The sequence below is a fragment of the Phlebotomus papatasi genome, chromosome 2 (assembly GCF_024763615.1).
Source record: "Phlebotomus papatasi isolate M1 chromosome 2, Ppap_2.1, whole genome shotgun sequence".
Lineage (NCBI taxonomy): Eukaryota > Metazoa > Arthropoda > Insecta > Diptera > Psychodidae > Phlebotomus > Phlebotomus papatasi.
This window is the reverse complement of record NC_077223.1, coordinates 101,772,706-101,789,034: the sequence shown is the minus strand read 5'-3', so window position 1 is coordinate 101,789,034 and position 16,329 is coordinate 101,772,706. Positions and strand designations below refer to the sequence as shown.

At 35.2% G+C, this 16,329-nt stretch overlaps 2 protein-coding genes across 2 annotated transcripts; one reads left to right on the top strand and one right to left on the bottom strand.

The window, feature by feature from the left end:
• Window positions 1-135: 135 nt before the first annotated feature.
• LOC129800461 (arrestin homolog) lies at window positions 136-4,409 on the top strand. The gene is made up of 2 exons (XM_055844844.1): window positions 136-1,463; window positions 3,989-4,409. Exons 1-2 carry the CDS (start codon window positions 413-415, stop codon window positions 4,132-4,134), a joined length of 1,197 nt encoding a protein of 398 aa, XP_055700819.1. The 5' UTR covers window positions 136-412; the 3' UTR covers window positions 4,135-4,409.
• A 395-nt stretch (window positions 4,410-4,804) lies between these two features.
• On the bottom strand, window positions 4,805-11,810 carry LOC129800454 (apyrase). Its single transcript, XM_055844835.1, has 3 exons — window positions 11,544-11,810; window positions 11,014-11,443; window positions 4,805-5,957 (listed from the first exon to the last, which is right to left on the bottom strand). Exons 1-3 carry the CDS (start codon window positions 11,654-11,656, stop codon window positions 4,860-4,862), a joined length of 1,641 nt encoding a protein of 546 aa, XP_055700810.1. The 5' UTR covers window positions 11,657-11,810; the 3' UTR covers window positions 4,805-4,859.
• Between the last annotated feature and the right edge of the window lie 4,519 nt (window positions 11,811-16,329).

Genomic DNA, 16,329 nt, shown 5'->3' with positions numbered 1-16,329 from the left:
GTGCGTCTAAAAATAAAAATCACCCCATGTACAAGAATTTTCCACTTAATGAAGAAATTTGTGACGCTGTTCTTAGCAGGAAAATCAATAAATTGAGTAATGTATGCCGATATTTTCTCTCTTGAGGCGATTTCTGTGACGACATAATCTCATTTGGAATCTCTGAGGTGTGTGAAAACAAAGCGCCAAATTAAATCAACCCCATCGATTTTCCACGTAACAGAAGCCCTAAAAGTGACCAAAGTAAGCAATTACCCAGTATATAAGGAACAACCTCCACGGGGACAAGCGTTAAACTTCTGGTGATTTTATAGTTGAATTCAGCAGAATACAGAGGATAATTTCCCAAAAAAAAATCTACTGTTCTATCAAGTGATAAAGTGTTGTAAAGTTCTTTAAGAAATCTTCAAATATGGTTGTTGCTGTGAAAGTGTTTAAGAAGACCACCCCCAATGGGAAGTTTACGGTTTATCTGGGAAGGCGAGACTTCATTGACCATGGAGACTATTGCGACCCCATCGACGGAGTTGTAGTGGTTGATAGTGACTACCTCCGTGGCAGGAAGATCTTCGGTCAACTGGCTACCACATACCGCTATGGTCGTGAAGAGGATGAAGTCATGGGAGTCAAGTTCTCCAAAGAAATGGTCATCGCTAAGGAACAAATTGTGCCCATGGTGAACCAGAAGATGGAGATGACTCCGATGCAGGAACGCCTAGTTAAGAAACTGGGTTCTAACGCCTTCCCCTTCACCTTCCAATTCCCATCTAACTCCCCCTGCTCCGTCACTCTCCAGGCCGGAGAGGATGATCAAGGCAAACCTCTGGGAGTTGAGTACTCAATCCGAACGTACGTGGGAGAAAATGAGGATGACAAAGGACACAAACGTAGTCAAGTTGGACTAGTTGTCAAGAAGCTTCAGTATGCTCCTCCAACCCGAGGTCGTAGACTCCCCAGTTCCCTCGTTAGCAAGGGCTTCACCTTCTCCCAGGGCAAAATTAATCTAGAAGTCACCCTGGACCGTGAGATCTACTACCATGGCGAGAAAATTGCCGCCAATGTAGTCATTACCAATAACTCCCGCAAGGCCGTTAAGAACATCAAGGTCTTCGTGGTGCAGCACTGTGAAGTGACCATGGTCAATGCTCAATTCAGTAAGCATGTTGCCTCACTGGAGACTCGTGAGGGATGCCCTATCACACCCGGGGCCAGCTTCACCAAGACCTTCTACCTTGTCCCTCTGGCTTCGAGCAACAAAGACCGCCGCGGAATTGCTCTAGATGGCCATCTCAAGGATGACGATGTCAACCTAGCATCGTCAACTCTCATTTCTGAGGGCAAGAGTCCATCAGACGCCATGGGCATTGTGATATCCTACTCCGTTAGGGTCAAACTTAGCGCTGGAACTCTTGGCGGCGAACTCGTAACCGATGTGCCTTTCAAACTTCTCAACCCAGCACCAGGTTAGTAGGGGTCTGATCTGACACTAGTCTTAAATATGAAATTTAACCACCAGGGACCTATTCAATCATTCATCTTAAAACTGTTTATCCCTATCGTGGTCAAGAGCCTAAAACACCTAGGTTAGCAGCTCACGCTTGTCGATCAGGCAAAATCCTGAATTAATATCAGCCATCTTGTACCAGACTTGCCCCGAGGTCATTTTTTACAGTACATCTAGCCATTTTGAAGTGCCGTTGTCGTAGATTTGCTAACCTAACGTCACTGTTTTTGCAAGGAGGATCCTGTGAAACAGGATGCAAGCCTGTGGTCGCAGACCTCCTTACACAAGAGAAACGGGTTTAGTATTCACTAAGGAGTTACGCAAAAATGCCGATACGTGCCGAGACGAACTGTAACCAACTCTAGAACCTATATCAGCCTTTACTTATCCGCTATCTGGAGCACGCCCAAGAGATACACCGGGTTTACCCGAACCAAACGGGGCCCTAAGGACCCAGTCCTATTTTGATATTTGAAACTCGACTACTACTGCGTCAAAGTAGTTTAAGCTTACTTTTGATAAAACCCTAGATAATTAAGGATCTTACAGCATTTTATTGCGTAACTACACGTGAGCCTAGAACGAATAATTTCGAGATACAAGAAAACAAGACCCCTAATTGAACCCCCTTCGTTCTTTTAGAAGTAGGGGATTACCTCCACCGGTAGATCTACAGTAGGTGTCAAAAGTTTGTTGCCTCACATATGATCGGTAAACCAGGTGCAAAAAATGATAGAAAAAATTACTTTTTCGAATTTTTCTTTTTGCAAATTAGTTGCTTGTAATCCGTAGATCTTATTTATATATTTAAAAAAAATTAATTTTATTTCATATAAAAAATTATTGTTTTCCAAAAGTTGGTTATATTTGAAAAATCAAAAGTTTGTTGCCTCATTTAAAGAACTAATTTAAAATGATCAAAACATGCAACCAACTTAATGTAAACCGGTTGCATTTTGAGTTTATGTCAAGCAATATTCCCAATATTCCATTGGTTAGCTAGTCTAATCTGGATAAATGGTTGTAGTTTTACTTGTTTAACATGTTTCAAGTAAATCTACAACCTTTTATTCAGATTGATCTTGTTTACTAATGGAATAATGCGAGCCACTCAAACATTCTTACCATTTTCTTTCAATATGGGCTTGTTTTTGTAACAGTAAGGACCTGTGTTCCTTCAGCAACCAATTGTTTTTCAATTTATGAAGCAGACATCATTGGGTCACTATCAGAGATACTTACAATGCTGTTATCAACCCTCTGAGTCGATATCCTAGGTCTACCAGTAACGTTTTTTAGATGTGCTCGTACCTCATTAATATAATATTTGAATATTTTATGTATAATCTTTCGTAATTTTTCATAAAATCTAGCAACTAACGACACAGATTCATTCCGGCAGTATCTCTGGACGATTTCATACCCTTTAACTCCTTTTAACTTACCATTTTAAACTAAATTATGAATTATCGAAAAACAGATCATTTCTTGTTATTTATCATTACTCTTATACACATGTATTTACCATAGACAACTTTAGAAACGTCCAAACCCACCATTGTCCTCTCAAATGACATAAACTCAAAATATAGACGGTTAATTTTAAGTTAGTTGCATGTTTTTGACCATTTTGAGTAACTTTTCAAATGAGGCAACAAACTTTTGATTTTTCAAAAATGACCAACTTTTGGAAAACAATAATTTTTTATATAAAATAAAAATAAATAATTTTCCCGAAATACATAAATAAGATCTACAGATTACAGGCAATTAATTTGCGAAAAGAAAAAATTTAAAAATTTATTTTTTTCTATCGTTTTTTGCACCGGTTTCTCGAACATACATGAGGCAACAAACTTTTGACACCTACTGTATAACATTGTTACTTACAACATCAAATCAAAGAACTTGGATTTCCTAATGAGAAACTTAGTTAATATCTTATGCCCTAGACACACTTACGACTTAAGCCGAGAGACGATTTAATAGAAAATGATGAAAATTAAGTTTTACCATTAAGTCGAATAAAATTACGCTAAGCCGTCTCTCGGATAATCCTCGGGTCTGTGAAGGCGGTCAAGGCCCTTACGATTAATACGGTAAGCGGTAGAGCTATACTTTAATCAGGATTTCAAAACTAATTTACCAAGAATTATTCACACTTTGAAAAACCGTAATGGATTCCAAGATTATTAAGGCCTAGGGTAAAGTGGTACAAGTTGGACAGGGCTTTTTGTCTTGATAAATTTAGCACTTCATTTTTAATTGTATATTTTTAATGCTTTAGTTTTATTATTTGGTTCCTTGTGCTTAAAAACAAATTTTGTATACTGTATTTATCAAGAAAAAAGCCATGTCCAACTTGTACCGGCGAATTGTCCAACTTGTAACACTAATTCCAAATTATATCACTTTGCCCTAGTTCCGTGCTGAATTTTTTAAACAAATTTTCCGAAATTTCTTAATCGAAAACTCAAATTTCAGGGACCATTGAAAAGGAGCGGGTCAATGCCATGAAAAAGATGAAGTCCATTGAGCGTCATCGCTACGAAAACTCCCACTATGCTGATGATGATGACAACATCGTCTTTGAGGACTTTGCCCGTCTCCGAATGAACGAGCCTGAGTAAGGGGTTTACCTCGGAGTCACCAAGCCCCCAAGAAAATTGGAAGGAAAATCAAAGAATTTAACAGTGAAATAAAACGTATAAAATCTCCAGAAGAACGATAAAAAAAACGAACGAACTTCATTTGCCCGGCGAATGGAGTATTGAACATAATTTTTAAGATGCTGCATTCCCTTATCCGTTCACTCAATCTGGATTATCCCTTTTTTTGATTTTCACACACGAAACCAAAAGCTTCCAATCCAAAATTGTGCTCAATAAAGTGTTTTTGGGTTGAATGGATGCGGTATTACTTACACCTCTTGACGGTCCTTCTGTATGGGTACAGAATCTTGATGGCGTTGAAAGGAACACAAAACAGGAAGGATCTTTAAAAAGCCACTGCGGCACTTTGAGGTGAAGGTCGTGAGAAGACTGAACCCTGGGCATTTAAATGGGATCTTTAAAATTTAAAAGGCCATTTCTTTGCATTGCATCTTGTTCCCTATTCTCCTCCCCTAAAGGTGTTTCTCCTTCTGCCAAATCTTGTTTAGGGAAGGAAGGGTTTCCTTATGTAAAGCGTCAGCCAATGGGATCTCACCAAGCGTCTTGGGATAGAGAAAACCAACGTCCGAGATTTTTTGTCATTCCCAAACGACATTTTTACCATTCTTCTCAAATAAAACAGACACCATCCAGGTGTTAAAAAATTCCAATGTTATATTTTCTTAACGACTTTTGATTGTGTTTTACGTTACAACGGTTATCCGGCCAGTTATTGGATTTACCAGTGGGGACATCTTGGCAACATACTCCTCAAAGGCATCAATATCAATCCCCCCAACAACGTGATTCTGTTTGTTTTCCGACACCACGTAGAATCCATCTCCTCCTCCGGCCAGGAACGATGGCATTATGAATCTGTACATCCTGTCCACTTCCAAGGGTTCATACACCGGGATGTCGCATTCATTGCAAAGGAGATCTACGGAAGTGACCCTCTCCCCAACTGGTTTTGTCATGTTAAACACTATCTTCATTCCGGAAACTTGGAGCCACGTGAGGGTTGATGAGGCAGCAAATTCCAGCATGTCGAGGATGTGATTCCCTCTCAGCTCCAATGAGTCCAGAGTATTCTCAAATGGGATTATCGCCACAAGATCCCCATAATTCAGTGGACCAGGAGTTGATGGCAGTGACCTGATTCCTCCGGTATTCGTTACACAGAGAGCAGCATGGATCCATCCCTTCTCAGGCTTGGGACCCCGGGTAACGTAGGAATGGACGTAGGCATCAGTGATCAAGTTCCCAGAATTGCATTCCCCATTGCTGCATCCCTGCTTTGTGATCTCAATCTTCGAATGACCCACAACCTTCAATCCAGCCTCATCCACGACCTCTTTCCAGGGAATCAACTCTTCCTGGATCACAGGATCAGGCTGAATCTCTGGTCCCAAGTAGATCGGTGCTCCATTGTAATCTGCAACCTCTCCAGCCTCATCAAAGTACACAGTAATGTCTCCCAAGTATTTGGTATAGGCTGAGGCTTGAACAATCAGAATCCTTCGGTTCCCATGCTGGGCTTGCTCGACGATTGTTGGATACTCCCCTCGAGGGAAGTCAGGTCCTGGGGAACCCTCTCCAGTCCAAAGGAATGTATGACTGTGCCCTCCGACGATCACATCGATATCTGGACCACCATTCTCGGCAATTGCAATATCCACATCCAGACCAGAATGGGACAGGACGATGATAATATTGATCCCTTGGCTCTTGAGTTTGGCAGCTTCTTCCCTCACAGCCGTAGCCTCATCCGTGAACTTCAACCTTCCAGTGCTGGCGATATTCTGGGAAAGCAAGTGTTTGTTTAATTCCTTTAATTGCCTTTTCACAAAATTAATTAAAATTAAAAATTAAAATTATAATTTTGATTAACAAAAAGTAAAAAGTTGAGTTTCTATTTAAAAATTTTAGACAAGTAATATTTTCCAATATTTATTTTATTATATTTTTATACAAAAGTAAAGTTCTTTTTGTGAATTTTTTTTAATTTATAATTTTTTCACCTTTTTATGAGTAATTTTACTAAGAGAATTGGTAGTTTTTTGGTTTATTGAATTAATTTAATTGATTAACAATTAGGGGAGACCGGGGAGGTTGGAACACTTTTCATGTTTTGACTTTGAGACACTATTCCAAAAAACCACGATAGTGTTTTACAATTGTGTGCGGTCTATAGGATACTTATGGGTATTGACTTTATAAAAAGTACTCGATAGAACTTGGAAAACAACTGAGTTTTCTTGGAGAAGATAAATCATTTTACTTGACGCTTTGTCCCAAACCTCCCCGATGTGGGGCAGTATGGGACGCAAAAAGTGATATTTGGGACGCGTTTTTTCTCGCATAATTTGTATTACTGGAACACGTTAATTAATTTTAAATACCAGATTAAAAATATTTCTGATAGAAATAAAAATGTTTCATCTTTTTACACTTAGAAATTAATATAAATTTTATTTGTACAGTAGAGTCATTTATTGTCAATCAATTATTTAAAGTATTTTGTTCTTATTTTCCATCTACCTTTCTTTTCTTTTTTTATTCTAAATATTGCAATCATGATTATCAAATTCCTCGGGCGAGTAGATTTTCTTGCAACTCTTAGTTTTGAACTCATTAATGGATTCCTGTTTGATTTTACGACAACTGCATGGTACCTGTTTCCTCATTATTTCTCTGAATTAGCTGTCGCCTTGCCTTTTCTGGAGAACTTGTTCGAGAAATTTTCGAAAAAAATAGTTTTTAACTAGATTGGGCAGAAATCGAATATCCTCTGAGAAGGAACTATTGATTCATAAGACAATGATGGTTTAATTGTTCCTGTAGTTAGAGAAATATGCTGCACTGATAAACTTTGCACAAGAGGGAGATTTCCAGCAGAAACTGAGCATTACTCTTCATTTTGACAATAAACAATTGCATACCACCTACAATCTTGTCGAAAATCAACGTCCCATTCATCCCCTTTCAGGTGTCCCAAACATCCCCGCGTGTAGTTTTAGTATTTAAAACCTTTATGTAAAAAACAAGAGCGTATAATCTCTGAAACTTTTATAAAAATATGTTCCCAGATTACACTGCTACCTAATGAGATAAAAATTTTTGATTATATATCGCTGATATAAAATACAAAGAGGAAAACTGAGACGTCAAAATATACGATTTTTATCAATTTAAAAAAAAATGTTCAGAGAATTAAAACAATAAAACTGAGGATATCCATTCTTTTAGTCAAGATACATCTTAATATTGCCTACGATACAATAATGGTTAAATTCCATTTATTTCAAAAATTAATTGAAAAAATCGTCTTGTCCCACACTACCCCTGTCCCAAACCTCCCCGGTCTCCCCTAATTGATATTTTGATCACAAAAATTATTAATTTTGCTCAATGGAAGAAGAATATCGTTCATAAGAAGATATTCTTGACAACTGTCCAAAAAACGTTTAACGAAACCGTACTAAACAAAATCTTTCGTCAGTCACTCATTTATTTAAAAAAAAAAAAAGAAAAGAAATCCATAATTTTTCAAGGCTTCAGCAAACATGTTTGTGCCAAATTTCTATAAGAAGATTTAAGAATTAATCTTTTTCCTTTACTTAAAATCTTTAAAGAACCAGAAAGAAAATCATTTAAGTTTCAGAAAAAAGACAGATTTTACTAAGTGAATTTTTTAAGGGGGTTTCCTCAAAACACGTTGAAAAAATTAAATTGTTTTCGGGATTTTTTTCTGGAGGAAAAGGGAAGGAACAAGCTTTGTAAAATTTTTAAAATATTTATACACATAATTAAAGAGCTTATGATAGACTAATGAGTAATTCACGGGAACGTCTCATTACAAATCTGCAGCTCCTAATTCTTGTTTGGTGCGCCCCTCATACATGGTTTGATTAAGTAACAAAATAAGCAAAATAGAAAAAAATAGGAAAATAGAAAAATACAAAATCAAGAATTAAAAATCAGAACATTAGAAAAAAATCAAACCTGCCCCAGTCTAGTAAAATCTAGCAATGCCAATCAGCGATGATCTGGCAATTATTTTATTTAAAATTAAAGAGAATAGGGGAAAGTTCCCATGCTTTGCACGGTCCCAAGCTTTACAATGACTAAATTCTTCCTATGTTTCTGAATAAATGCGGCTTCGCTATATATTATATTTTAAACACAAGACACTATAAATATGAATGAGATTAGTCATATTTATTGATAAACATAGGAAAAAGTTAGTCATTGTAAAGCTTGGGACCGTGTAAAGCATGGGCATTTTCCCCTATAACTCTGAAGAGAAAAACTGCTTAAATTTTATAATAAATAATAATATTATAATAAATTTTATAATAATAATAATTTTAATAAATATTGCTTTAAAAAAGCAATTTTTTTATTTTACTCTGTGTAACAAAATTTTTGAAAAATATGTATTAGTGCGAGTATTTTTATTGCATTTTTTATTTCTTATTTTCAAAATTCAGGTTTTAAAGTTGCTGACCTATCTAATTTTTATTAAATGTTAATATCCTATGAACTAAAAAACTTGAAAAATACCTAATATACACAGAATTTTGTCAGTCAGTTTTATTGTGAATATTAACGCCCTCAGACTCAGACCGCTCAGACCTACTTTATCCCGTATTAACCATGTTAAACTTAAAATAAATTAAATTCGTTTTTAACTGATCTCAATCATAAACTATCGCGAAAAGGCTTTTTCATTTGATTCATATAAATAATTATCTTTCCTTCGTCCGATTCAGATATTAATCCGTTAGGAACGATTGAGACACCGGTGTCCCATCGTTTGGGCTCGTTGGAAAGGTATTGGAATTGCTGGACGGGTCCCGGTCAAAATCTCGAAAGCCAAAATCCCGAACGCCAAAATCCCGAATGGGCCAAAATCCCGAAAGCCAAAATCCCGTTAAAAGTGTCATAGCTACTCTCACGATTGTACCCGCGCTTTCTGGAGGCAAAGGGAAATCTTCTGTGTCTTGGAAAATTATTCTAAATATTTTCCTACATATAATTTCATCCCTTTCAGGATTTTGGCTTTCGGGATTTTGGTTTCCACCGAATTATATTACTCCTGAGATGTTTTTTGAGCAATGTTTTGAGTGATTATGAATAGGTTTAAAATCTATTGTGAACCGATAAATAAGTTTTGTCCGAAAATCGATTTTATTACTCTTAAAATTATTTTGTGGGATGTTCTGAGTGATTTGCAAATCACTTTAAATCGGTTGAGATCCAATAAACGGTAAATGATGCGAAAGCACTTTTAAGGGATAGCCTAAGTCACGAATTCGAGCACTTCGCAAAGCCTACGACGCTTTTCCATCCCTCTTTTCTTTATAATTCTCAATTAAGTTCCCAACTGTTCCGAATTGCAAGCACACCAATTTTGAGTTCTTAAATCAATAAGCAATTCCAGTGTGTGTTTTACTTTTCTAAAAATGATAAAAAATGTAGAAATTTTTAGATAATAGATAGATATTAATGTTTGTATCATGTCATAAGAAATACTCTTTCTGACTATATAATAACTTTTTTTATACACTTAATTCTATTTAAATTTCGAGTTGCGACCAATCCCTACGAGACAAATCCCTAACGTTCCTGCCCATTCAGTAAATATTTTTTATATTTGTACTATACAATTGTTCAGTGTGTTTTATTTCTGAAGGTAAATTATTGTAATTTTTCATCAATTGTAAAAAGGTCATTCCTAAAATAAGCCAGAAACTCTGTCAATGCCCTTAAATGGTATTTGTTTTTTTTTTAAGTTTTGCGTCTTTATCTGGAAGAATATGAATTAAAATTTTGAACAATTTTCTTAAATATTGGGAATTAAAAAAAAAATAATGATATAACGATATATAAATAATTCATTAAGAATATTAAAAAAAAATTGTTATCCGACACTTGAGTAATCCGAAGATAACGTACTTTCCCCTACCCCCTATCAATGATGTTTTTTGATTTTTTTTTGCACAGTCCCAAATTTAATGCCCAACGCACAATAACTTTTGTTTTGTTTACATGTTTTTGACGTTTCAGTGAGAGTGAATGAAACCGATATCTAGTTATCTCGCTCTCTCTCATAGGAAATTTTGAAAACATGTTTACAAACAAAAGTTATTGTGTGTTGGGCATAATGGCTAATGTCCAGCGCACAATGAATTTTGTTTGTAAACACATTTTCAAAATTGTCTATAAGAGTGAGCGAGATGACGAGATCTACGTTTCATTCACTCTCACTGAAATGTCAAAAACATGTTTACAAAACAAAAGTTATTGTGCGCTGGGCATGACGCACAATAATTTTTCTTTTGTAAACATGTTTTTGACATTTCAATTAGAGTGAGTGAGATCTAGATCTAATCATCTCGCTCACTCTTATAGAAATTTTTGAAAACATGTTTACAAACAAGAGTTATTGTACTTTTCATTCACTCTCACTAATCAAAAACGTGTTTACAAAACAAAAGTTATTGTGTGCTGGACATAATCCTCAAACGAATAATAAATAAATAGATGCCATTTATTTACAATGAAAATAATTTTGATGTATTTTACATAAAATCAAATCCACTTACACTGGCTTAATCGAGCGAAGTGTTAAAACATTAATTCAGAAAAAAAGTTAATTTTGTTTAATTTCAACACGAAATTATTCATTGGAAAGCGTTCCGTCACAAGTGATTTATAAGAGCAAAATCCACGACAATCGATCTCAGCTGGGGCTCTTGCTAAATTTCCACGAAGTGATCAATTAAATTTTCAGTTAAGAACCTATCTCTAAGTAGCTTTTGTCACTAAAAGATAGGAGAGATTACGACTCACCGGAGTTGTCTGGAGCATAACACCGATAATGCCGATCTTCCTCTCGTACTTATCAATCACGAAAGTCTTGCTGAATTTCCCATCGAATGTGGGCTCCTCTGAAGCATCCACATTGGCCACTACTATTGGTGACTTGATGGTCTCCAGGAAGGGTACAACTCCTGAAACCTGATGGTCAAATTCATGATTACCCAGCGTTATTGCATCCGCTGGCAGGAGATTTAGGAAGTAACTTGTGACATTCCATCGATGAATGTTGTACCATAGAGTCCCCTGAAAATTATCCCCAGCATTGAGATAGATGGGATTGAGGTTCTTCTTCTCCTCCAGGAGTCTCTTGACCGTGGTCACTACTCTTCCGTAGCCTCCAATACACACTTCTCCCTCATCGGGTTTGCATGTGCCCGAATTGCTGTTGACTTCTTCGAACCTTGAGCCCAAAAAAAAATATTCCAACAAGTTCAAATTAAATGAGGAAGTTATGTACAATTGGGAAAAAATAAAGCAATTCCATAATTTTTTGAATCTACCGTGCGTGAAAATCGTTGAGGTGGATAATTGAGACTGGAAAAAGTTGTGCAGAAACCAAAAGTGACACAGACATGCACAGCAAACCAATTGATTTTCTCAAGTGAAAAGTCATTTCTCTACAAATCACACAAATAAAAAGAATTTTAAAAAATTAATAAAACTTTAGACACAGAACAACAATCGCGTGGCTAATGCCAATTCCAACTGAACTACTCTTAAGCAGATTATCACATTGAAATCGTCATCCAAAAAGATAAAACCAAACGGTACTGAGGAGACAAAGATCCCTCTATTCTTATCACAACTCTGACTCAACCAATAAATTTATCTCCATGTCTTCCAAGTCCATCATCAACAAATGTCTGGGTCTTGCCCTTGGTCATACTTCAGCAAACTTTTTTACGCATTTTCCTAACTTTTCCCGCATACAATATTCTCCAAATATCGCTTTCAGGTGAATTATCGCTATAACAAAATGCTCATTAATCCAGCAAGTTAATTGTGTTTGAAAATTTAATGCTCAATTTGCAAGTATTGCGTATGAACAAATAGCTTTTATGGCATTAAATTTAAATGGTGGTAGAAAGAGCCTCATGAATAAATTATTTTGCACAATTGTTCGTAACAGAACGATAGATTTCGTAATTTAATTTAGTTGTTTATTGACGAAATACCACGCACAAAATAGTGCACTTAATCAAGAATTAATGGAGAAATTAAATCGATTTAATTTAATTAGTGCTTTAGGAGATACGGTTTTTTTCCTGTTGATTTGGTTTAATTGAAATTCAAATGCTTTTTGTAAATCCGATAATGCATTCCGATCGGCTGGATCCTCGACGAATGAAAGATAAAATTTCGTCAGGTCAATCAACAAAAGGATAAGGGAAGAGCACCAGCGTTCAGAAGTGTTCCTCGGATCGTCAGGTTACTATCAGATTGTCGCACCAATTCAAATGATTTTTTAAAAATTATTAGCTACTTTTCACCATTTAACTATCATAAGAATGCAGTGCAATAATCTAGATTTAATTTTTAAAACCAATTTTCCGTAATAAACCTGATTAAATTTGTGACGATCCGAGGTAAAGAGCACATCGTTGCAATTATATCTATTTTTTATTAATTTATTCCTAAAATTTAAAATTCAAATGCGCGAATATAGTTAAATGAATCATTAGTATACCCATTAGCAGACACAAAAATACCAAATAGTATTTTGAGGCTTATATATATTTTCAACTAAACATCGAGCATGTCTCTTAACATTCCGATCCGGGGTACTCTTCCCTTATACTTCTGACTCCGGCACACCTTTTAGATCAGGAAAATTTCAAGCAATCGAAATTTGCGGGTTTTTCTTTTTCAAAAGATTTGCATAAGTGTGTCCTACTCTTTCGGTTTGGAAATTAGGCTAAACTAAATTTAATTTAGTGTGATGTTTAAAAAAAGAAGAAGAGTGCAAAAGAGTAGGGCAGACGCATACAAAGCTTTTGAGAAAGAAAAGGATGTGAATTTTGACTTTATAAATTTTTTCTTGACCTATAAGTGTGCCCTACCCATTAAAGACTAATTTTGGAAAAAACCTTAATGAACAAAAATGAGTCCCATTTTCCCTATGACAAAACTTGCATGATGATTTCACTGCTTCATAACTTCTGAATTGACTAAAGGTGATATTTGTTCTCATATGTCATTTAAAAATCAAAATCGATTGAGCTAAACATAGTTGATTTTTATTGACAAAATCATTCTTAATGGCTCCGACACACCTTTTAGATCAAGAAAATTTCATGAAGTCGAATTTCGGATCCCTTTTCTTTCTCAAATATTTTGAATATGTCTATCTCATTCTCTCGCACTCTTCTTCTTCCCTTAAACATCACTCCAAATTCAATTTAGCTCAATCGAATTTGGTATGCGAAAGAATGAGATAGTCATATGCAAAACATGTGAGAAAGAAAGGGTTTTGAATTTCGACTTCATGAAATTTTCCTGATCTAAAAGGTGTCAAGAGCCATAACTATCCACAATCGCTCGTCTTACTGACCAAACTTATTTTTCATGGATCCTACACAGAAAGAAATCCGGAAAAGTTAAAATAGCATTCCGGAAATGTTAATTTTACCCTGCATTATTGATCCGAAATCGGTGTAAATATTATGCTTTTTAGGTGTATTATGGGTTCAAGTTACACTTTTTCATGTTAATTTTACACTTAAATAGGTGTATAATCAACATTAAAAAATGTTGATATATTTTTACACCTAAAAAGTGTTAAAGTTAAGAGAAAAAAAAGTTAATCGTACCCCCTTTTTTCTCAGTGTAGACATCTTTTTGGCCAATGTCCATTTTTTAACGAAATCAAAATTCATGTCGCTCTCTTTCGCACTCTTCTTCTTCCTTTGAACATCACAACACATTGAATTAAGTTTAATCTAATTTTGAGAATGAAAGAATTGGATAGACGGGCATAAGCGTTTGAGAAAAAAAGGGATTTGAATTTAGATCTCGTGAAATTTTCTTAACACTAAGAATTTTTTGTCGTTTTTTGGTTCGTTTTTTGATCAAATGGCAAACCGCGGTAGGGTAGAATACTCAACATATTTAACTTGGAAAAGAGCAAAAAATTAAAATTTAGACATTGAAAAATATATTACATGCATATTTTAAGAAATTAAAGTTGGATAGTGACATTGTACCGTTTGAATATGTGTTAATTTTAAACCGGTTAATTTGACCGGGTCATGGTAGGTTTAGTATTAATCTAAGTGGTATGCTAGGGACCAGCTAGGGACATTACTGACCAAATTATTATTCTGACACAGCTTTATATTAAGAAAATTTCATGAAATCAAAATTCACCTTCTCTTTTTGCGTACGCCTGCTCCATTCTTTGGAACTCAAACTACAGTAGAGTCTCTTAAATTCGAACGCTCGGGGGGTATTTTTGACATTTCTCACCTCCCAAATTCGAACGATTTTTTTCAAAACTAACGAAATTTGTATGAGATTAAATTGTACTTTGAATGAAATTCCCGTACTTTCTCGCAAGTCTTAGTGGTAACATACTTCCTTTTCATTTTACTCGACCATAATGTATGTAAACATTCAGGAAGAAGCACATAAATATGATTTTCATTCACCAAGAATACGAACTTTCTAACATAACCTCACAATTGACGTTTTGAATCCAAACGGCGTTCGAATTTGAGAGATTCAGATTTGAGAGACTCTACTGTAATTTCAAAATTGAATTTGTTGTCATGTTTAAAAGAATAAGAAGTGTCCGAAAATGTGGAGCGAGTGGGACTGACATATGCAAAACATCTGAATTGTGTGCCACAATCATTACTGACAAAATTGAATTTCTACTGCTCATTTTCAATTAATCACTGACAAGTTTGATATTTTTGACGAAAGTTAATTATAATGGCTCCGCCACACCTTTTAGGTAGGTAAAATTTCATGTGATTGAAATTCCCATCCCTTTCTTTCTCAAATAATTTGCATATAGATGTTTCATTCTTTCGCACTCAAAATTCTATTGAACTAAATTTAATTTGGTGTGAAGTTCAAAAGAAGAAGAAGAGTCCGAAAGACTGGGATAGATATATACAAAATGTTTGACAAAGAAAGGGATGTGAATTTCGATCACATGAAATTTTCTCGATCTAAAAGGTGTGCCGGAGCCATAAAGAACAATTTTTTACTTTTCGTTGACTTAATCCCAAAATACAGTAAAGACACTCAAATCCAAATTTTAAGAAAAATTCGAACGATGCAAAAACTTGAATTTAAAACGTCAAATGTGAGGTTATGTTATAAAACTCGTGTTGCAGATGATTGAGAACAATATTTCTCTGCTATTTTCTAATTATTTACAGACATTACAATTCTATAAAATGGAAAAAATACGTCAAGACAAAAATTTGTGGAAAAGGCATTCGATCTAAATTACAATTTAACCTTATATAAATTTCGTTATTTTTTTTTAAATATCGCGAAAAAAGCAGCGTTTCCAACTGATTAAGCTGAATCGATCAGGAAAAATGAGCTGACCAGTCAACAGTTCTCGAACAAAAAGTGCTAACCAAGTATATCGAAATGACACTGCCTCGCGAATTTCATTTTAAGGTTAGCATAATTCAGCTGAAAATAAATATGTTTTCAGCGGACTTGAAAACGGTTAGCATTTAGTTTTCGCTGGGAAGTGAGAAATGTTATTCCTACCCCGAAGCGTTCGAATTTTGCCCAATTTTTTTAAAACGCATACAGTAGAGCCTCACTATAGTCCATATTTGGATCGCACTACAGTTCATGTCATTTTTTAAAATTATCAACGACTTTTAGTATTGAAATTGCTCGACGACTTCCACTTTCTTTGCGATTGTGGTACTTGTCCTCGCTCTCTTCATTATGGATCACAATTATCACAACTACTCAATAAAGTTTGCCAAAAATATTAAAATAATTATGACAACATTGCATGTCGCGTACTAAAAAACATAACCTAACTTAAAATCAGAGTTTTGAAATTAACGGTCGATAAATTGTGGACTATAAAGCGATGGCCTATAGCGGGGTTCTACTGTATTTCTTTTAAGGTTTGAGGAGGGTATTTAATACCTGATTTGTTCGAGTTTTATTTCATTTTCAAGGTCTTTGAATCTCGGACAAACCACTAAAGATCTAAAACGATAATGAACGCCAATGACCAGGAAAGTTATGTTTTATGAAAACTTATATTTTTATTATCTTTTTGCACTACAAATGGATTTTGAG